Source organism: Vitis riparia, chromosome 15 (assembly GCF_004353265.1).
Source record: "Vitis riparia cultivar Riparia Gloire de Montpellier isolate 1030 chromosome 15, EGFV_Vit.rip_1.0, whole genome shotgun sequence".
NCBI classification, from domain to species: domain Eukaryota; kingdom Viridiplantae; phylum Streptophyta; class Magnoliopsida; order Vitales; family Vitaceae; genus Vitis; species Vitis riparia.
Window position 1 is genome coordinate 2,317,716 of NC_048445.1, and position 23,694 is coordinate 2,341,409.

The 23,694-nt window shown below is 35.6% G+C and overlaps 2 protein-coding genes, 1 non-coding gene and 1 pseudogene across 4 annotated transcripts; 3 read left to right on the forward strand and 1 right to left on the reverse strand.

Moving 5' to 3' along the window:
- The first annotated feature begins 577 nt into the window (after positions 1 to 577).
- On the forward strand, positions 578 to 6,435 carry LOC117932631 (protein ABIL1). Of its 2 annotated transcripts, XM_034853911.1 has the most exons (10): positions 790 to 875; positions 1,386 to 1,541; positions 1,647 to 1,729; positions 2,229 to 2,379; positions 2,465 to 2,564; positions 2,685 to 2,777; positions 2,879 to 2,963; positions 3,076 to 3,128; positions 3,266 to 3,369; positions 5,877 to 6,435. In XM_034853911.1, coding segments are annotated over exons 3-10 (735 nt in total). In that variant the 5' UTR covers positions 790 to 875; positions 1,386 to 1,541; positions 1,647 to 1,727; the 3' UTR covers positions 6,024 to 6,435. The 2 variants fall into 2 exon arrangements, with proteins under 2 accessions (XP_034709801.1, XP_034709802.1); XM_034853910.1 differs by lacking the exon at positions 1,386 to 1,541 and having other exon boundaries at positions 578 to 875.
- An 870-nt stretch (positions 6,436 to 7,305) lies between these two features.
- LOC117931625 (UDP-D-xylose:L-fucose alpha-1,3-D-xylosyltransferase MGP4-like) lies at positions 7,306 to 11,665 on the forward strand. The gene is made up of 4 exons (XM_034852617.1): positions 7,306 to 8,105; positions 8,716 to 8,877; positions 9,602 to 9,817; positions 11,086 to 11,665. Exons 1-4 carry the CDS (start codon positions 7,608 to 7,610, stop codon positions 11,293 to 11,295), a joined length of 1,086 nt encoding a protein of 361 aa, XP_034708508.1. The 5' UTR covers positions 7,306 to 7,607; the 3' UTR covers positions 11,296 to 11,665.
- Positions 11,666 to 11,896: 231 nt separating this feature from the next.
- On the reverse strand, positions 11,897 to 11,968 carry TRNAG-UCC. The gene has a single exon. It is a non-coding gene; the product is annotated as a tRNA-Gly (tRNA).
- A 1,062-nt stretch (positions 11,969 to 13,030) lies between these two features.
- On the forward strand, positions 13,031 to 23,476 carry LOC117932368 (annotated as a pseudogene).
- Positions 23,477 to 23,694: the final 218 nt, after the last annotated feature.

Here is a 23,694-nt window from a genome sequence, read left to right on the forward strand (position 1 = left end):
TTATTATCTATATTACTTTATTTTTACTAATTTATATTTATTCTCTAAAAATTATTATCTATTTTATTTATTTTTACAAATTATTTGTAAAGAACAACGGTCAAATTATATTAAAAAATTTTAAAATAATTTTTTATATTTAAAATTAAAAACTATTTTTAAAGTCCAACGAACTTTTATTTATCTTTTTTGAAGTACATCTTACCTAAATTCATAATGATTATGAATTTATCAAAGGAAAATTTCTAAATTTAAAATATCCTAAAAGTAATTTTATGTAATTTTATTTTTATAAAGAGGGACATTTATTAACTTACAGCATATTATATTCCAATAATTTTTCATTTTCCAATATGTAATATAAATTTTGTGAGATATAATTTTAGTGTAAAAAATAAATATTAATGGAAAATGCTTTCTAGGAAAATTAAAAAAAATTAAAATAATTTAGTTTTACAAATCATTTTGATTTTCCAATTAAAGAAGAAAATATTTTTTTTCCCTATTTTAGAAAATGACAGGACGAAATTTAACTTTAATTTCAAACCACTGTCTCTGTGAAGTCAGTGATGTGTCAACCAACAACTCCTTACCGCTATCAATAAATATTTTCTCTCTTTCCAAACACCCACTTTCCCGGGATTGCTTCTACTTCACTCTCTCTCTAGATTCCTGCTTATCTCTCCCACCGAAACCTAACCCCCATCAGAATTATTCATTTATTATTGATTCCTCATTATATTAATGCAATTAAGTTTTGAGCTTTCTCTGCCTTTATAGTGATGGAATTGCAGGAATCGCGGTCTGAGCATCCTGCAATGACCTTCGATGAGGTGTCCATGGAGCGCAGCAAGAGCTTCGTCAAAGCCCTTCAGGTTCCGTTATTTTCTCGTATTTGTATGCGTGGGTTTCAGATCTGGTGATTTGGGTTTTTGTCATTTGATTTGTTTTGGTGTTCGGTCGATTTTTGGAGTTGGATTTGGATTGTTTTGTAGCGTTGCATGTGTGTGGGTTGATAATTTCCTTCATGGATTTGCCTATGAATGCATTTGTTCTGTTTTTTATTTCGTTTGTTGATGAAAAGTGTTTAATTTTCTTGCTTCTGTATGTTGGTTCTTGAGCGATAATTCATTGATAAACGGGTTTTATCTGTTGATTGTGTCCCTCTGCTGTTCAGATGTTAGGCATTGTCTCTATTCACAAGGTGATTCTGCAAACAGGGTTGTTTGGGTTTGAAGTAATTTGCATGTTCACGGGTTTGGTAATGGATTCCTGATTGCATCATACTTGTAATTTTTTCCGAATTTTCCGTAGGAAATGGGCGGAGGTTGAATGAGTACAAAATAAGTCCTTAATGAACTTGGTTGGTTTTGTTCGTTTTGCAGTTTTCTCCGTACTTCTGAGTATAAACGCTTAATGAACATATATACTGGCTGAGCATAAACCCTTTGATCAGAAAGTTGTTTGCTGTAATTTGTGTTGCTAGATGTACTCATTCTTAACAGATATTTGTGTTTGTGCCTGTTAACTATTTTTTCAAGGTATTTTCTTCCAAGTAGTTTCTCCATACCACAGTGTGTATTCAGTATGGGACATACAAATTGCTGTTTGAGATCCATTTTAAATCCTTGTGTTGTCTGTTTCAGGAGCTGAAGAACTTGAGGCCTCAACTTTATTCTGCTGCAGAATATTGTGAAAAGTCTTATCTTCATAGTGAGCAGAAACAGATGTGAGACCACTTGCACTACCTACAAATTGCAGAATCAAATCTGCTGCATTATTAGTTTTTCAAAAGTTTTTTTTTTTTTTTTTCAAAAACTGTAGCATCCCTATTATTGTTTTTCAAAAGTTTTTTCTCTATACCTGCACAATCCCCAATTGGAAATTTCTCTATACTTGCACAATCCCCAATTGGAAATTTCTCTAGGCAAAGCTTTTAACAAGGTGCTGACCTCAATTTGGAGAATTGATGAATTGTTTGATTTCATTGATCTCGTGATACTATTTATGGATAGTGGAACTTAAACACTTAAAGAAAGAAGTAGATCTTAGTACTCATTCCTCTTTATGGCTCAGAATCATGTATTTACCCAATTGTATTCACATACAATAAGTTTTGTTTGGATCTTAGGCATTCTTTTTCTTTCTCTCTCTCTCTCTCTCTCTTTTTTTTTTTTTTTTTTTTTTTGTGGGTTGTACTGGAAAAATAATTTGCAATTATGCATTAGGGTACTTGACAACCTGAAAGATTATGCCGTACGAGCCCTTGTCAATGCTGTTGACCACCTTGGCACTGTTGCTTATAAATTAACTGACCTCCTTGATCAACAAACCTTGGATGTGTCAACCATGGAGCTAAAAGTTTCATGTGTAAATCAGGTAAGATTCTTTGCACTTGCTAGTTTGAGTATATTGTTGCTTAAAAATGTATGAATAGATACTAAATTTGGTTTGTCTATGTTAGAAACTTCTTACATGCCAAACATACATGGATAAAGAAGGTATCAGGCAGCAGCAGCTGTTGGCTTTCATCCCAAGACATCATAAGCACTATATTTTACCTAGTAAGATTAATTACTATTAGCTTCTTTTTAAGTGTTAATCAGTATGACATAACTTATGATTTTTGTTTTTCATTTGCTTTTCTTTTCCTGCTTCTCTTTCCCTGATATACTCCATGTTAGATTCTGTCAACAAAAAGGTGCATTTTAGTCCACAAGTACAGAGAGATGCTAGCCAGAATCATAGTCAAGCAAGACCTCGTATTTATCCTACAGGTAATTGGTTCTTTTGAGTGTGGGCACATCAATTTTGTCACTATTATGTTGGTTTTAACATTTTCCATATGCTTTTACTTATCCAAAGACATTCCATTCAGGTAATGCCACATCAAAAACTCTTTCCTGGCATTTAGCCTCAGAAACTAAATCTACCTTGAAAGGGAGTGCAAATGCTTTTTTGAGGTTAGTTTGTTAACTCTTAATATAAGTTTTCACAGACGTTTCTGTTTGTATATTATTGCTGCTAACTTTTTCCAGAAAGCTTGACATTTTCTAAAATTTGCCTATTGTGCAGCACTAATGAGCCAGAAACTTCTGGCAAAACTTCCAGAGTCTTCCATTTATTGGGTATGTATGGTTGAAGCTATCCCTTACACTATTTTTTAGTTTCACTTGCAATTGTGCTGAAGATGGCTGGTGCATTTTCTTTTTCTTTTTTACAGAGAAATGATAACATCTTGTCTTACAAGTTTTTATGCATGCAGATTCTGAAGAGAGTATTCGGACAAGTGGAGGTCCTGCTGGTGGAGGTCCTTCAAGTGGTCCTGCTTCTAGTGCAGTTACACAATCACTTGGTGTCGTGTGGAGGGTAATGTCAAAATCAACAAGAAAATCGACATGCCCAACATTCTTCTAAGTGCATGCTTGATATTCTACAAGATTAGATGAATATATACGTGGCGTATTTTTTTGCTTGAGTTTTTTTTTTTTTCTGCAAACTCATTGTTCTTTATTTTTCCATGGAAGCGTTATAAATCATGAAGATGTATCGGCATCATATAGTGTACAAAATGGCTATCTCTGGCCAGATTTTCACCAACCCTCTTCTTTCCTTCTTTGAATAAATCTTCTATGAAATGTGTTGATGATTGAGGGTTTCAATTGTGGACACATCTGGCTGAGCGAAAGGTGCTAAACTAAACAGCATTCCCAGTTGTTACTGGGTTCTAGAAATAAATGTCTGTTCTACATATAGGCATGAATATTAGGTGTGAATCTTGTTTTGTACATAATCAGGTCAAGGGTGAATAGATATATCGAGAGAATTAATTCGTTTGAGAGTGAATTGTGAGGGCAATTTCAGGTGATGGGATAGCAAGTGTAGGAAGTATAATAAGGTGCCACCAAACCAATTATTTGCTGCAAGAGAGTTGCAGGTTGTGCATGAGCAGTACTGGAAAGTATAGGTTATGGTTGTTTTGTACCTCCTTGCACTGCTTCATTTTCCTCTAATATCAGAGGGTAGTGCTGGGGTACCTTGTTGTCAAAATGAGGTTTTATGTTAACCATATACGGTACTTGCAGTGCCTTATTTAAAAGTTTAGGAAAAAAGATTGTGATTTTGAATATCTTTGATTGAAATTTGGTGGTTTGGAGGAAAGCTGTCTATTTTGATAGGTTGTAGGTGTTTAGATAGCCATCTATACGAAGAACCAACCATTCAAGAAGTTGAATTTGGTGATCTGTATAGATCTTTCAGCTTGTGGAAGAGGAATGATTTGAGTTTTACCGGGAAAATGATCTGGACCAAGTTGTCCTGGTTTTGATAAAAGCGACAGTTATGGTAGCTTTTAAAGTAACTGCTCTAAACTTCCACCCTCTTATTTGTGATGGGTCCAATCAATCATCCCAAATTGAAATTTTCTTCATAACTTCTCAATTTTAGGTTTAATTATTTTTAGTATTATGACAGGGTTTGCTGATAATTCTTCAGGAGTTAAAATCCAGTGAGAAACAATAACCAAAGCAAATTTTGTCCCATGCGATTTCCTTAAAATATAAAATGTAACTGGAATTTAAAGATTAGAACATGATACTATATATATAAGATTATTATTGTACCCTTCACTAGAGTTTTTAGATGCTTGTGGATTGCTAGAGTTTGATGCACTTGATGTTAAAGGTGCAAATACTGTTTTAACCTAATGAACTTAACAGTCATACTGTTGAGAGTTACAGTGCATCAGACAAAAAATCTCATGGTAGGGTTTTTTGGTACAATAATCAATATTGTGTCTGTTTATGAAACAAAAGACAAACTAATTGTTGTACTACAAAGGAAAACTTGGGTCATTTGAGGTCCAGTGTCTGAGATGTTGTACAACCATTTTTTAAATGCTTATTTGGTACAGTTTCTACTTGGGTGGAGAAACCTTGAAATGGACTATAATGTCTTGGTTGCCATTTTTTCTAGCAGAGACTATAGTTTATGAATGGAATGCTGATTTGATGATTGATACAATAGTAAAGAGTGGAAGTCTGTGCACAAGTATTCCCATGCATAAAGTTGCTATATTTGTTTTTTGTTATAGCCAAGTTTTGGATGTTCTCTCAAGACTGGATTGGTTTATTGATTGCCCCATGACTATAAGATTACAATTATTATTATTATTATTATTATTATTATTTTCTTTTACATTTGTGGATAGGAGTTCTCTAGGTAGTGCTTTTAGAAAATCTTGAAGGGATATGGGATGTATTACTCCTGTGGATTGAATCAATATTGATTTGTGGCTGGTTATTTAAATGTGATGTACTGTGATCGGAGATCTGAGGGTAGAGCAGTTTGCCTGAATTCCCAGTGGAGTTGGTGTCTTGAGAAGGTTTGATATGAGATGGATAGGTGCTGAGCTTGCTTTGTCAAGTGACCAATGAGGGAATGGTGTAAAATTCATTAGTTAGCTAAGCCTTTATTGATCATGTGTGAGTTAAAAGATTCAGGGATGCTGAAGTTTGTTTACTTCAATTTAGGCTGTTGGATCAGCCTAGGTCTGAGGAGATAGTGAAGGAGTCACCGACTTAGCTGTAAATTGGTGTCCTGCCTTGGCTATATCAAAAGCTCAAGGAACATACATATAAGTTTTTGGATACTATTGATATTTTATGTGGCAATATTTAATGGTTTCTGATCCATTGTACAAGATACTTGTGGACTATCATCAAACAGTAGCTATTATTGGGTTGTGAACATTATTTTACAGTTTTTATAGATATTGCTTGTTGGATATTGCACTATTGTTTGTCCTCAAATGCTTTATCCCTGACTAGATTAATGAACAGAACTATCGAACTTACAAAAGAAGTGTGCTTTTGCAGGATTCATCAGAAGGCACCAAGCCAATGATGCCATTCAGGTCATTTGACAACCGAAACCGACGTCCAATGGCCCTTGCCCATCCAGCTGCTCGGAGTAAAAGTGTGCTATCAGCTTTCTTTGCCAAACAGAAAACACCGAGGATATAGACCACTGCCTCATAACCATAACTGAAGCAAGTCACAGTTTACCCTCCTCATATTCTGAGGGTATTCACCCTAACCTGTCCCCAACACTTGATGATCGAAATTGATTTGTCTACTCTCCCCTCTTTTCATGGCTGCCAAATAAGAAGCAAATAATGCTTAACAGTCTGGTAATGAAGGCAATCAGATTTGTATACCTATGAATGAATTGCTGTGATTAATGACTGCATAAACTGTTCTTGTGCAGATTACACAAGTTGTAGTCAAATTCTATCTTATGACTGATCAGCATGTACATTTAACTATGTGGCATTACTCTAAAAATGGTTTATCTACCAACAGGGCTTGATGCTTGAACTTTGTGTGTATATGAGGTCCAATTTTTCTTTTCATGTAATAAAATAATTTCTCTATCTGCCCAGATCTCCCAAAGAAAAGTGCCAAAAAGAGCAGAAATGTTATTGCTGAAGAAAATTTTAACAGGGTTTGAGTCTTGGCAGTTCTTTTGAATTTAGTTTTATGTACCTTTTTGTATCTCCAATGAAGGATATGGCATGTTTGGCACTGTAACATGAGACCAGTTTTATGCTTCTGGAAACAGAAAGGGAAAAGAGAAAATTTAGAAACCCTCTCAAACCTATATGCTTCCTGAACTGCTTTTGAAAAACTATTTTCAGAAAACACATAGGAAAACATGTTATGCATGTAGAGTTTGGATGATGTTTTGGGAGGTCACAAGTTCCTTCTTCCGTTTGTTTTCAAGTTCCTTCAAAGGCAAATGGCTATGAATAAGAAAAAGGCAATGTTTTTATTTATTTTTTAATATGTTTAATGAAAATTTATAGTATGAGACTCATAGAATTTAAAGCTATTTGCTCCCCTCCATTTTCTTACAGACATGAAATTATGGTAGTAATATACTCAAAAGGTAATAAGGGTGTGTTTGTTTTTTTTGAAAAATTTGATGAAAAGAGAATAGGAAAAAAAATAGAAGAAAAAAAGATAAAAAAAAAATTAAAATCAATAAATTATTTTTATGTAATTTTTTTAATCCCAGTTAACTTTTTATGCAAAGATTAAATGATATGAATTTTTAATTAATTTTATTTACATTTAATTTTTTATTTTTATTTTAATAAAAAAATCAAACATGAAAATTATCTTTTTAATATTTGTTTTTTCTTTTTCACAATACTTCCATAACCCAAATTTCATAGGTTTCTCCTTCCTTGATTACTTTCTCCGTTGGCTAAAGGTGGTGGTTTTTCACCAAAATTTTCCCTAAATCATGAAACGGTGCCGTTTCGTTGTCCGTTTGTATGCCTACGTGCAATTGAAATCTGCCGTAGATCCGACTCAACGGTGAACACCGACACCTCCTGATCTCTTTCTCCACCGTCGGATCTGCTGACTCAAACCCCACAAATTTCATGCAGACAGATCACCATCTTCATGATGACAGATCCAACTGTAACCTAGAAACCCTAGAAATCCCACTCAAATCCTCACATCTTACACTCAATTTACACTTACTGTAGCTGTTGTCGCTTCATCTTCGTCCTTGTTTCAGCAATTTCCATTGCCCAAATGTCAACATCAATACACCAAAGACAACAACAGCAACCCCACCATCACCACCACCTTCTTTCTAACCCTAACCCGATTTCCCCGCGAAATCAGCCCGATTGGCGACGACCCATCTCGATTTTCGGCCGAACGGGGCTGTTGATTCTTCTAACACTGATGGTGGTTGTCGGGGTTTTGCTGCCGACCATGAAGATGAGAATGCCGGATGGGCTTTTATCCCGAGCTTCCGTTTCGAAATGGAGAGACTACACGCTAGCTCAAGCGGCGGAGTTCGTGGCCAAGAACGGGACTGTGATTGTGTGTGCAGTGAGTCAGCCTTATTTGCCGTTTTTGAACAATTGGTTGATTAGTATTGCAAGGCAAAAGCATCAGGACAAGGTTCTTGTGATTGCAGAGGACTATGCCACCCTTTATACCGTCAATCAGAAATGGCCTGGCCATGCTGTTCTGGTTCCGCCAGCCCCTGACGCTCAAACTGCCCATAAGTTTGGTTCTATGGTATATAACATTGTCATTTGCTTTTGATTTTTCTTGTGATATATAGCTCAAGGGTTTGTTGTTTATGGCATTCTTGTTCATGGGCTAAGACTAGGTGTTGCAATATGCTATTTCAGTGCATCTAGGATCTTGGGAGTGAAGTTGGTAACTAATGAAATGATTTTACTTGTGGGATTCAATTCTGTGTGGGGGCATTGGAAATTTGAACCAGAAAACATAGCCAAAAATGTAGGAGGGTCGATTTCATTTGTGCACTAGTGAGGATTTCGAGCATTCATCCATATGTGATTCCTGGGTTATGCTTTGTTATTTTGTTGGTAGTGGGTACTTGTAGCAACCTGAACGTCTTGCCCTTTCATTAATGGGCGGTTTTTCATTTCACATATTGTTTTGAGTTTGGTTCTAGTGAAAATTGAAAGCAATCAGATGTTCTCCACGCTTTTAGGGTATATGTGCTTGGTAAATTGTTTTGTGCTTGAAGTTTAACAGTGGAAGAGTTGGAATATTCTACTTTGCATTTCCTATTTCTTCTTTGTCAATAGTGATGAATATTTTATAGAGTTTTTGTATTCGATTCTTTGAAATGTTTTTGATTGATTTCATTGTACAGGGGTTCTTCAATTTTACTTCCCGAAGGCCTCGCCATCTACTGAATATTTTAGAGCTTGGATATAATGTTATGTACAATGATGTTGATATGGTGTGGATGGCAGATCCATTTCCCTATTTGCAAGGGAATCATGATGTCTACTTCACTGATGACATGGCTACAGTATGTATACCAACTTTGCTTTTAGCTTTCAGTGTGTTCCGGTGTGAACTGTAAATTATTCATGTCATGTATGAGTAATGGAGTTGATAGTACAATAGATATTCTGCAAACACACTGTCCAAAAATTATATCCGATATCATCTCTAGAAAAATGAGTTAAAACATGCTGGAAACATCCGTTTTTCCTTTTGATATTAGAGGAATTTTATGCCTGTACAATCGTTCAAAGGCCTGGTGTTTTGGACACCGAGGCCACACACTTCAATTTCTTAGAATACGAATTGAATTCAATGTGATACAAGTCAACTGCCTTGAATTCCTGAACTGTTGCTCTTAAGGTCTGCTTGGCGCCTTCCAGTTCCATGTACTGAGTGACAACCCCATTGATATTCAAAGTTAACCTCAATTGCCAATAAGGCAAGGACCATATATAATTGAAGGGTTGATAGAATCACCATATGATGGATTTGAGTTGAGTCAGCATCATTGGGGGAGATGCCTGTGTATATATCATAATACATTTTTCAGTTGCCACATGTACTCTAATTAAACTGTTCTCTTGGATTTTATTAGCTCACAAGTATAAAATTGAGTTAGATTTTATCTCCTATGGCACTTCTTGAATGTATTGCTTGCCTTGAAGTTGTATTTCTACCCATCTTACACTTCTACCGTTTTGGTTGTCACATTAAGCTATATATATATTTTCTCTTTGGGTGACCAGGTGAAACCTCTGAACCACTCTCATGATTTACCACCTCCAGGGAAAAAAGGGCGCACTTACATTTGCAGCTGCATGATTTTCATGCGCCCCACTAATGGAGCAAAGTTGGTCATGAAGAAGTGGATTGAGGAACTTCAAGCTCAGCCATGGTCCAGAGCAAAGAAGTCAAATGATCAGCCTGCTTTTAACTGGGCATTAAACAGGACTGCAGGAGAGGTTTGTTATGCTTGCCTTCTTGCTATTGCCTTTCCATTGTCTTCTATAACTCAGTATGCAATTATGTACCAGGAAACTTAGGCATGTTCTTTTTATTATGGAAATAAAAAGGTCAAGAAGGCATGTAAGGCTATATTACTTTCGAGTCCCTCAGGGCACTGGAGGCTTACCCGGTCATTAACTTAGGCCCATGGATTAGTCGAGGTGTGCGTAAGCTGACCTGGACATCCACGGTTATCAAAATAAAATAAAAATGTAAGGCTATATTACTATAAAAGCATGTGCTGAAAGGCGTCTGAGACCCTAATTTCACAGTTCACCTTCCTTTTGTTGGAGCATCAGAGGAAATGCCTTGGGCTTCAACACCAAGGGTCATGCTTCAAATGTGTTCCTCTTGCGTTAGCCTGACTCGTATATGGCATGTGCCTCCTACATTAATCAGAAATAGTTTATATCCAGAGAGCAAGTACCCAACAAAATAGTTTGTTTTTTCAGTTGTTAGTCCTTTCAAAACTGCATCGTAAGTCATATTTATTAATTATTTTTGTTCAAAAACTCTTTTGTTTTTTTTTTTATGTATGGTATTTCCATAGTAGATGTTAAATTTGATATTCCTTTGCAATTTCTTTCTTCTTTAAAGAATCCATGTCCACCATTCATTGCAATACTCATCCTGTCGCTTGTATGTTTCAATGATGGCAAAGTTGCATGTAGACTATATATGTCGCTAAAATTATACTTAACTGTTAACTAAATTACTACTTTACTTAAATAATGAGCAATCATGAGACTTAACCTCAGCCCTCAAGCCATACACCTCAAAACATTAGAAGGTTCCATTTCCTTGTTATCCTTAAAAATACTATATAGATGCACTCTGTTGAACAGGGCCTGGTTGATTAGATAAACTATTATGGTTAGTTTTTTTTTCCCCCCTGATATCCTACGATATGTATATTCTATCCTATCCTATTTTATCATGCTAATCAAATGTAGCAATAGGGTTTTACCTGAATGTTTGGAGAACCGGGCAAAACAGAGGTTTCTCAGGAATGCCTCAATATTTGAGAAATACCGAATAATCTAGTTAGGTTGGTTATCATAGAGAGAACATGTTCTACGAGGCATTCACAAAAAATGCTCCACAGTTAGATATTCAGATCAAAGTTACGCTGTATTGTAAAAAATTAACTGAAAACTGCAAAGTAATATTGGTTGTTTATTTCCTTTCATTTAGTACTGAAATTTGGCATTCAATGATTTTACAGGTGGATCTCTACCTGCTGCCCCAGGCAGCATTCCCCACAGGAGGATTATACTTCAAGAACAAAACATGGGTGCAGGAAACCAAGGGAATGAATGTTATCATCCATAACAATTATATCACGGGTTTTGAGAAGAAGATAAAGCGCTTCCAGGACTATGGACTCTGGTTGCTAGATGATCATGCACAAGAATCCCCACTTGGCAAACTATAAAAAAACCGAAACCCCATCATCTCTTTCAGCAGAACCAAGCAGAGTCATGGTTCAACCCCGCATGAAATGCAACCTACCAATTAGTTCATGATTTCTGCATGTAACCTTCAGCCATGGAATCAAACTGGAGGGTTCACCATTGACAACTACTCAAATCTTCCACGCTTTGTTGTCTCCCATACCTGAATTGCACCAAACATCAAACTGCAGAATGGTCCAGATTGATTGTTGTTTTTCTCCTGTCTGTTAGGGAAGGTGAACTGTTTAGACTGATTCATCTCTGTATTCTTTACAATGCACACAGCATTTGTTATCAATCTATAACTGCTCAAATTCAGGCTTTTCAATACACAGTATTTGTTACCAATCACCCCAACTGCTCAAACCCTAATTCAGAATTCAGGTCATTTTTTACTAGGTCTATTTGAGAATCATTTTTTAAAACAGTTTTTTTTTTATATTTAGAAATGAGCATTTTTATAAGCAATTGGTTCTTAAAACCAGATCTTTGTTCAAGAATAGAAAGAAAACCGGATGAATATTCTGAGAAACTGTTTTCCAAAAGCAGATTTCTGTTTTGAAAAAGTAAAACATTTGCGGCTGCGTTTGCCGGGAGTCGAACCCGGGTCTATTGCTTGGAAGGCAATTATCCTAACCGTTGGACTACAAACGCTTGGTGGTAGGTCACTTTCCAAATACTGTATATCATTTTGTTATAAAAAATGAATGTCGGCGAACATCAAGGTGACCAGACTGAGAGCTAAAATAATAATAACAATAGGAAATGGCCCCATCTCAATTGTTTTTTTCTCGGGAAAGTTCTGATAGAAAAATATTTTCCCTCACAACAAGCAGCATGGTCACAAGATTTTCCTAAGGTAAAAATGACTCAAACACCCACTGTGAACATCAGTTAAGCATGAAATGAAATTGGAATTATTATTTGATAGGATGGGTTTCATTTATTTACTCCTCTCATCTGTTTCCAACTTTATTATTCCAAACATCTCCAGTCTGTCCACTGTATTTTTAATCATCTCCACTTTTTGTATTTTTCCTACAATCAATCTCTCAATAAAATATGAACAGCCCATCTTAATTTTATGCAATTTTAATAAAATAGTAATTAGAGTTGGATGTTTTTTTAGTATAATTTTAACTTCATATGAATTGGAATTAAGATATAATTTTTACATTTTTTTATTATTTTTATTTCAAAATAAAATAGAGGTACCAAATAATCGTGTCGATTCAAATTACGATTTTGTTTTTTAATGTTAAGATAAATGCACAAGGCATCGTTTCGTTTTCACTTTTGACTTTTATTTTAATATTTAATTTTAAAAAATAGTTTTTAGATAAAAAATATTTCTTAAAATAATTGTTAAACATGCTTTTAAACGGTTTTCTAACAAAATACAATATTTTTTATTTTATTATGAATGAATTAAATTTTATATTAAAATTCAATGACAAATATTTAAATTTTGATAAGATGCATTTTCAATGGGTTTGAAAATTTTAATTATTTAAGATATATTTGAAATAAATTTAGAAGAAGGAAATTGTCTCATATTTCAAAATTACAAAATTAAATAAATATTTTAATGAATGCTTCACTTCAATTCAATTCAATTCAATCCTTAGGTTTTAACCAAAAGGTAACAACAACTATATGATAAATGCAAAATGTACGTCACAGATTAATCCTTTCATAAAACAATAACAGACTCATTCACATGTAGCTAGATTTCATTTCTAGATTCTCCACCCCTCAAAATCTCCTACAATTTCTCTAGCAATCTTTACTCTTTTTCTTCCTTATCTAAAACTTTTTTATTTTTTGTATTTTTTTTTCAATTTTCGGTTGACAAATTTGTTGAAATTCCATCCAAGTCCCAATCGTTGACAATCCACGACCACCGCATCCACGTCAGAGCTCTGTGCTTTTTGGTGTTCTTCTTCTCTCTCTAGCTGTGCTTTTGCACTATTCACAAGCATCTTGATTTTTGGCCTTGATTTCTCATCTGGGTTCCAGTCGTAGTGGTGGAGTGCGGGACTGGAAAAAGGGTATTTTGAGTGTTGGGGAAGTCTCCTATTTTTGATCTTGATTTGTCGGTTGGTGTTTTTTATTTTTTATTTTTTAAGGGAAGCTTTTTCTGTGTTTTACTTTATGGGTCTGTAAATGGGTTCTCTGGAAAATGGGGTTCCGGTGAAGAGAGACCCTCTTCTTCGCTCTTCGTCGAACAAAGGCTCGGCTTTTCAGAGACCCATTGTGAGATTTTCAAGGTTTTTGTTCTTCAGGAAGCTAGATTACCTCCAATGGGTGTGCACAGTGGCGGTGTTCTGCTTCTTTGTTGTTCTATTCCAGATGTTTTTGCCGGGTTTGATAATGGAAAAATCAGGGGAGTCATTGAAAAATATGGAGAGTGGTTATGGGGATTTGAGTTTTATCAAGAATTTTGGTGGGTTAGATTTTGGGGAAGGTATTAGATTTGAGCCATCAAAGCTCCTTCAGAAGTTTCAGAAGGAGGCTGATGAGGTAAATCTCTCTTCTGCTTCAAGGCTACGACACCGTTTTGGATATAGAAAGCCCCAGCTTGCTCTGGTCAGTATTCCTACTTTTCTTTTTCTGTGTTTTTTCTAATTTCTCTAATTACATTTTGTTTGGCATTTGATATGTAGAATTGGACCAATTGGTTGCTTGCTTCATGTTTCTTGTTTGTGCTTGGTTTATGGTTTTTGTTCTAGTTTATAATTTGTTTGATTTTGATGTCTTTGTGAAGGTTTTCCCGGATCTGTTGGTTGATCCACAGCAATTACTGATGGTGACTGTGGCATCCGCATTGCTGGAAATGGGGTACACTATTCAGGTAATGCCAATGATTCCTGGATTTATTTTAACTTTGAAGTTTGAATTTAGGGTTTTGAGGTGAGAAAATATTTGTTGTTTGAACTTCTAAGTGAAGTTTGTAGGTATTATTTTCTCCTTATTATGGTACTGGTTCCTTTTTGAAGTGCTTTTGCATAATGCATTAACCAATCAAGTGCTTGTTTAACAAATTGAGCATGGTGTGTACTTGAAGCAATGTAAGAGATTGACAGTGTTGGAAGGATGGGAGTTTTGGTAGGATTCCTAGGCAGATTTGTAGTAGAAGGAACTGTTTCATCTGGAAATGATTTTTCAAAAGTCAACTCCTAATTAACATGCGGATGAGGTAGATTTTGTATTGGAGGGTGTTGTAAGGGTCTCTTGTAACATTTTTATGCAAGGGAGGTGGTCTTTGTTTTCTATCTGAAGTTTGAATAGGTGTGAATTTGACTGAACTCTGAATAAAAATCGATACAAAAGTTTTGGACAAAATATCTGAGAATAAAACTTTACTTATAAAACAAATCATGCTAGAATATCTGAAGTCTATCAAAGCTTTAGACAAAAAAAAAAAAAAACAGGGCCGATGACTTATGGAGGGAAGTGGAAAAGCATGGGAAAATTTTTGGGTATGAAGCTCTTATTTATGAAACTACTTAGAAGTTAAGGCATGTGAATGAGATTTGATGTTTCTTTTGGATAGCAAGGGAATCCAGATCAATTTCTTCTTTAAATAACAATCCTCTGATCAGGCATAACAACCATGTCAGTGAAGTTCTAGTTTTGAGGCATCATTCTCTAATTTTCCATCTAAATTGAATGTTCCATGGTCACACTCATCTGCTGTGTCCAAGTAGCATTTGTTGGACTGTCTACATCCCTTTACTAGCCTTATGTGTCTGATCCACAAATTTATTGCTGCAGCTATGTATTGTTCTTGTAAGGCCTGGATCCTCTCAAGACACTCTTCTTTGCTGCTGCTACATGGTTTTTCTAATTTTTTTATGCCCTTTTGCCCTTGGAATTAGGCACTACCTTATCTAGTAAATATATGTTGCATGGATTCAGGTATGAGTGTTGGATGTGGGTATGTGTCTAGATGTCTAATCTTTCATAACTCAAATTTTAGGATATGGGAACTAGGCTAAAAGAATCCAAAAAACAAGCACTTCAACCGGGATACAACATAACAAAGAAAAGTCAATTGGAAATAAATTGGAAATGAAGATATCATTTTTAAAAGCTCCTATCTTTTCTCTATAGCCCTTTTTATTTCTCTTATCCCTAAATATTCTTACAAAAACTCACTTTTTAGTTTGCGCTTCTTTTTCTCTAATGTAATTATTACTAAGAAAGTTGAAAGAATAAAAGGATATCAATGAAAAAAATAAACAGCTATACCCAAAGTGAAATAGGAGTGTCAGACAAGGATCCCATACCACAAGCCCATGTTATGTTGTGTCAAAATGGGTACATTCAGTACAATTGAAAGATCTGGGTATCATAGGTTTCTACAGTTGCCTTCTTATCTTAGTACCATATTGTAGTGGAACTACTAGCATGGTGTAAACTCTATGATTTGGAAGACAAGATATGATATGTTATGAATTATAGTGAGCTTTGTGCTAACCATTTTGGCCTGTGCTAGATTTGCCTTTTTGGATTAGCATATAGTATTTTCCTTTTTTAATCAGATTTTGTACGGAGGATAGTTCACTGTTGGAAGGATTTATTATCCTTCTTGCAATTTACTATTTCAATGCAATGAAATGATTGTTTCTGATTTTTTTATTAGCACTATATGTGTTTTGTTTCCTTATTTTTGTTAATGTATTTGTTTATTTTTTTTTTCAGGTGTATTCACTTGAAGATGGTCCTGTAAATGCCATTTGGAGAAATGTAGGATTTCCAGTCACAATTATCAGAAGCAATGCCAAGTCAGCGGCTGTTGTAGACTGGCTAAAGTACTCTTTTGATCATAATTATTCTTTATCATGAACTTCTGCACCATTAATCCTCTCATTCTAGCTACCACAAACAATGGCTTTGTTCAGTTTCTCTATTTACATTTGATGTCTTTGTGGTTCTGGTGTCTGTTGCAGGGTCTGCCATAATCATGTCTGTTTGGGGTGAAAATATTATGGTGGTCCAGATTAAGTTCCCATATTTTTTTATAAAAATTATAATTTTAAATTTAAGTCTGTTTTAAGCGATTCCAAAATCTTATCCAATTGTTACCATGTTTTCTCCTCTTTAAATTGCCTATGTAGTGTCACTATTTGAAACATATTCTTTTGCTGAATGGATAATCCTGACTACTCCAGTCATTATTTAGATGATGTAATGGCTTTATCATTCTGTATAGTTTGTTTCTAGAATTGACTTAAATGCATTTACTTATTTGAGTAGTGTGGTCATGCAACATCCATTCTTGATTTGTTGCTAAAACTGGACACTTGGTTTGATTGATTGGAATCAGTCGATTGTGGTCATATCTAATCAAGATATATACTCTCTTTGCAGTTATGATGGCATAATTGTGAATTCTCTTGAAGCCAGGGGTGTTGTTTCTTGGTAAGTTTTGTTATATGTATTTTTAAAAGGATGAACTTCCAAATATTTATACTATGACTGGAATTCTTTGCATATCCCAATCCAAAGACTTTCTGAGCTAAAGATTTGTTCTATTATACTACAGTTGACATCTAGTTAAACTGAATGGTCAATCAAAAGATGGTATATGGTTTTTCTTTTTGAGATTTATGTGATTGGCTTTTGCATGCATCTAATACTTGGTAACCTTTTTGAGTTGAAGATACATTGGGGAAACTTCAGATACTTTAGAAACTTGTCTGAGATGTTAACCTGTTACTTAATTTTTTATTTATTTTTTATCTCAGATTATTTATCAAATTGTAGTTATTGGTACTGGGAGGTATCAAGTCAATACTTCATGTAAAGAGGTTGAGTGAATATTTTTTTTTTCTATCAAAAAAAAAAAATTGAATGAATAAAATACAGAAGTATCTGTGGGAATGTGAGTTGGAGTTTTCTGTTTTTATTCACCTAAGAGATTTTCTTCTTTTCTATAATGTGGACATATTAGAAAGGCAGACTGTATTGGATGAGATTGTTTGTTCATGTTCTGAAAAGACCAGTAATCACATCAGGTGAATGAGTGTATCGCCTCATCTTGAAGGGGCTACTGGGACAAGGACAGGAAAAAGGGGATGTACATTGAGATAGAGAAAAATAAATTATTGGCTTATGGCAATACTTAATAGGAAATATGGCCCTCAATAAATTATATTGGAGAAGTAAGGTTCCCATAGCTAGCCTCAAATAATCAAGAATAAAGCCATAGTTGCACTTATAGGTTGAGAAAATTGGCAAACCTGGTTGTTTGCTTAGTGTTCTTTTGGCTTGTTTGATGCCAAGCACCTTGTCATTAGGCTTTGGACTCACTAATATGTATAGATATGGATCTGAGGCACATGCACATAATCTCTATTTATGAGTACTAGTGCTTCTCATTATGATGTTTCTGAAATTTGTTTGGGAACTTTCTGCATGTCTCGTTTGCTTATGTGAAAACTCTTGGATCCTTTTGCCAGTGAATGTGTTCACTCTATTTATGATCCGCATAGATGCTTTCAATTGGCTTCTTTTTTATTTGCTTTATTTTCACTTTTATATTCCTTTTTAAATATCTGTAATCTAAAAGCTTGTCCTTGTGAGGAGCTCAGTTTGTTTGTTATGCTTGTTCCTGATATTTGTTGATATTTCAAAGCTATTTCTTCCAGCAATGTCCTTATTCAATTGAAATGAATGATTTTACTGTTACAGTTTTGTGCAGGAACCTTTCAAGTCTTTACCACTTATATGGACCATCCCTGAAGGGACACTTGCTACACGTTTGAGACAATACAATTTGACTGGCAAGATTGAGCTTGTAAATGATTGGAAAAAAGTCTTCTATCGTGCTACTGCTGTTGTCTTTCCAAATTATGTCCTGCCGGTAACTAGCTTTTGGTCTTGTAGGAATTAGTTGTGTTCCCTGGTATCCTGTTCATAATGCTGCATGTCTGTACAGAACTCATGCTTTGAAGTTTGGTGCTGAGATTGGTCTTTTCTAGCGTTTTGATCGGTTGTTCTACCTTCTGCAGATGATTTACTCCACATTTGATTCTGGAAATTATTTTGTTATTCCGGGTTCTCCTGCTCAAGCATGGGAAGTGGATAACTTCATGGCATCACATAGAGATAGCCCACGTGTCAAGATGGGTTATGGACCTGATGACTTTGTTATTGCACTTGTCAGAAGCCAATTTTTGTACAAAGGTTTGTGGTTGGAGCATGCCCTCATTTTACAGGCTTTATTGCCACTTGTTGCGGAGTTTCCAGTTGACAATAATTCCAACTCTCATCTCAAAATCCTTATCACAAGTGGAAATTCAGCTAATAACTACAGTGTGGCTGTGGAGGTATAGCTTTGCATACCTGTAGAATTTTGGACTTAATTTCATTTGTGTCTAATTATTTTAACATCTTAATGTTCATATTTCCATAGGCCATTGCTCTTAATTTACGATATCCAAAGGGTGTTGTGAAGACATAGCCATTGATGTGGGGGAGCAGACAATGTTCTAGCTGCTGCTGATATAGTGATATATGGATCCTTCCTAGAAGAGCAATCATTTCCAGACATTTTGATAAAAGCCATGAGCTTTGGGAAACTGATCATAGCTCCAGATCTCTCCATTATCAAGAAATACGTATGCTTCTAAATGCTGCTTTCTCCTCGAGACATATTTATTAATTAGTGAAAAATATCTATCAAAGATAAAAAGTTTGATGGTGTGAAAACCCTTTAAAACACTCCAGACTAACAAATCCTTATCCAATACTTGGGTTTGGATCAGAAATTATTCATATTTAGAACTTGACGTAGTTGCATATCTTCCATTAGATAATGGTCCACTGTGTTTTTCTCATGTCCTTGATCCACAGTGCTCGTCTGTATGGCACCTTCATCTGTATAACTTTCGTTATGTGATTTTTTTAACTTAATTTGTTAGGAAACATGAGGGTGTAGTTATGAGCTCAGGGCAGGAACTGATTAAAATATTGGCTGGGATCTTATAGGGAGGAACCAACCAAACTATTGGCTGGGATCTCCGTGGGAGGAGCTAACCAAATATTGGCTTCAATCTTATGGGAAGGAAATAATTAATATATGAATGGATTTAATCTTGAGTGCATGTTGCCTATGCATGGATATGATTTGAAGACAGCTTTAAAGCATCCTGATAGTGAATTCTCTTTATTGTACTATTTTTAATCATCCATTTATTGCATACTTTTACTTAATTAATTAGTTTTTTATTTTAGAAAACTACTGACTGCATTAACGATAACCATTAGGTTGATGACAGGGTAAACGGCTATCTTTTCCCAAAGGAGAAAATTAGTGTTCTGACACAGGTCATATTGCAAATGATCTCTGAAGGGAAATTATCACCGTTAGTTCATAATATTGCATCACTTGGAAAAAGCACTGCAAAGAACCTGATGGTTATGGACACTGTTGAAGGGTATGCTTCACTGCTTGAAAATCTCCTTAAGTTCCCATCTGAAGTTGCATCTCCCAAGGCTGTGACAGAAATCCCTCCCAAATTGAAAGAGGAATGGCAATGGAATCTATTTGCAGCAAGTGGACATTCAACATATACAAATAGAACTTCAAGAAGTCACAGATTCTTAGACAAGTTTGAGGAGCAGTGGAGCCAATCTCAAACAGGGGGTTCTGTGACTACAGATGAATCATTCCCATATAGTATCTGGAGGAGGAGAAATTAATTGGAATTGCTAATGCTAAAAAGAGAAGAGAGGAGGATGAGGTAAGAGATGGTGAGGGCAGTATTAAATGTTTTCTTAATTAGGGTTGAACAGCATCCAGTGTTGTCCATTGTTTATGTTGATACTTTTGTTAGGAATTGACATTCTTTACAACCCTGCATGTTTGACTGCCCATTCTGATTGATGAGGCTGTGGTTATTTTATTTTTTATTTTTATGAAATGATGATGAGTTTTGGTTTTAAAATAGGGGGGCACTGTCTTCCATGTGATTCAGGATGTGGATTTAGACAAGTGCTTTTTGAGAGTTTCACCGTGATAGATATAGAATGCTGCTTTGTATTTTGTAGCATCACACCCTGAATTTTTTTTTCTTGGGTATTTGATGTAGTTGAAGGATAGAACCGATCAACCTCGTGGATCATGGGAGGACGTATATCGAAGTGCCAAAAGGGCTGATCGGGCAAAGAATGATTTGCATGAAAGAGACGACGGGGAGCTTGAAAGGACAGGTCAACCGTTGTGCATTTATGAGCCTTACTTTGGGGAAGGAACTTGGCCTTTTTTGCATGCTACTTCACTTTATCGAGGAATTGGGCTGGTGAGTTACAAATGATGTTAATGTTATTATGGATACCTTCTTTTATATCAAATGATGCAGTAGATGGGATCAGTGATGGCCTTGTATGCTAGACTAGTTGTTTTTCTTACAGTTGATGGAATCTATATAAAAGATGAAATTTTTTTCTCCAATCTGATCTGGATCCATGGAATTGATGATTGTAGTCCACCAAAGGTCGTAGACGCGAAGCTGATGATATTGATGCACCTTCTCGCCTTCCACTTCTTAACAACCCTTACTACCGAGATGCCCTTGGAGAGTATGGGGCCTTTTTTGCAATAGCTAACAGAGTTGACCGTATTCACAGAAATGCTTGGATAGGTTTTCAATCTTGGAGGGCAACAGCAAGGAATGTATGTGATCTCTTCTGGTTCTGAGTTCCTATGTTAATTCCATGTATAGGAATGTTTCAATCCTTCATTTAAGCATCTTTCAGGTTGGTCTTCTCAGCGTTATAGGTTGGCCCTTTGTCCATGTTGGCAGACCCTGTGACCATTGAGACAATAGCTCTCACATGGCCCAACTATGTGGACCAATTGTGATACTCATCTCAATAAATCCTGATGGTGGTTGAGTTGGGTTCATTTGTTCATAATCATTCAGATGATCAACTTTATCTTATCATCTTGAAAATTCTTTATATTCTGCTGTTTAATGGAGATCTTTTGAATTGAGAAATAAGAAAAAGTAGAAACTATACAAATTTTCCTTTGAGAAAAAACACCTTTGAAGAGCTTCTTGGTATGATGCAATAGGTTGTAAAGGAAGACCTACATACCTGACATACTGACCCTTTGGTTAAGTATCTTGTGGTTAGGAGCAGCAGCATAATTATTTGTGCTACTCTGTTGCTACATATCTGATTTTGGAAGTTAAACAGGCATCATTGTCTAAGATAGCTGAAACTGCACTGTTAAATGCTATCCAAGCACGAAAGCATGGGGACACACTCTACTTCTGGGTTCGCATGGACATGGATCCTCGAAACCCTTCACAACTGGATTTTGGTCATTTTGTGATGCTATAAATGCTGGAAATTGCAAGTAAGACATATTGCATCCATTACATTATTTTTTCCCATCCTATTCTGACCAAATAACAAACTATCATTAACATATGGATCTCCCATGATGTTTATAGGTTTGCTTTCTCAGAGGCTCTTAAGAAGATGTATGGCATAAAGCGAGATTGGGATTCCTTACCACCTATGCCTGTAGATGGAGATACATGGTCTGTCATGCAGAGCTGGGCTTTGCCAACCCGATCCTTCCTAGAGTTTGTAATGTTCTCAAGGTACTGGATATAGCAATTGAGGGGTGTATCAGGCAAGTTTAGCCCATTTTTCATCTTTCAAATCTTAATTTGAATATTGTACCATCTGCAGGATGTTTGTGGATGCATTGGATGCACAGATATACAATGACACCATCAAAGAGGGCACTGCTATCTGAGTTTGTCCAAGGTAACTTCTAGTACTTATTATGATGATTTTTTCTTTCAGTACAGAACTTCTGTCTTGCCTTTTCTTTCTTGTACTTCTGTTATGAGAATTTCTTTCTGACTCGTAGCAAATTCAATGCCTCACACAACTAGGGCTTATATACTGAAGATTCATCTTAAAACGGTTGTCATGCTTGCTTTCTTGACCACAGTATCCCTCTATGATTGATTATTTTTCTTAGGGAAGAGCAATGATTGATTGTTTTTCTTGTGGCTTTAGGGAACCAGCATTTCAATGGCTGAAGAATTTGAGAACTAAAGTTTGTCTTGTTTAGTCAGTACTGACTACATCAACATGAATGGGAAAATGTTCTTATTCTAAGCTTTATGATAAGTTAACACTATGTGTATTGAAAAAAGAAAAGGAAAATAAATAAATAAATAAATGTTGAATCAAAAGAAGGAAGAGGAGGGTCTTATCCTGAGTGATGTAAAAAAAATGGTAGAATCTTTTAAAAAGCTTTGAGAAACAAAATGCAATCCTATGATCATCTGATTAGCAATGTCCTCTTGCATTTGCTTTAGTCAACTGATTATTCAGGGCTTTGTTTTCTTTTTCTTAAAATAAAAAATTAATGGGGCTGTCATTAAATTGTATTATGGAAATCACATAATGGTATTCCCTCCTGCAGGACAAGCATTGCTACTCTCGGGTGCTTGAGTTGCTCGTAAACGTTTGGGCATATCATGGTGCAAAGCGAATGGTGTACGTGAATCCTAAGACAGGCGAGATGCATGAACACCATAAATTGAAGAATCGTAGAGGTCATATGTGGGTAAAATGGTTCTCATACGCCACCCTAAAGAGCATGGATGAGGACTTGGCTGAGGAGTCAGATGATGACCACCCCATGAGACGGTGGTTGTGGCCCTCAACAGGTGAGGTCTTCTGGCAAGGTATATACTTGAGAGAGAGGAATCAGAGACTACAGCAAAAAGAGAAGAGAAGGCAACAAAGCAAAGACAAACTCTCAGGATGAGAAGACGATCCCACCAAAAAGTAATAGGCAAGTATGTGAAGCCTCCACCTGAAGACGTGGAAAATTAAACTCAACAACGGTATAGAAATTGGTGTTATGGGGTTTGTTGACCCTTGAAAGCTAGAGTCTAGTTTGATCATTCTTTCCTTCTTCATATTTAACCTTCTTTTATTCCTTGATTTTTGTCAAAAAGGATGCATAGATTCGTATTCCATTCTGTATGTGAGGGCTTTGTATGTAACAACTGCATCCTTCTGGTCACGAGGGCTTTTGAATGCTTCAAATATGCAAAATGTATACTAGTGTTTTTCCCATTCTGTGCCAATTTCTTCTGAATTCACTGGTTCAAAGACGATCATTTTTCACTATGTGCATAAAGGATTTGTATATATTCCTGGCTTCAAAATCAGTGTTTGATGAATGGTTGCATTTATGATTGGGCTGGGTGAGGAATTATTACTTTTGCATGTTCATAATTAGTTTAAGGCCTTCTTTGTTGCATATATGGCTTGTGATAAAGGTTCTCAATAAGGGTTTTTTAGAAGGGCTATAAAAATTAGGATAAGTC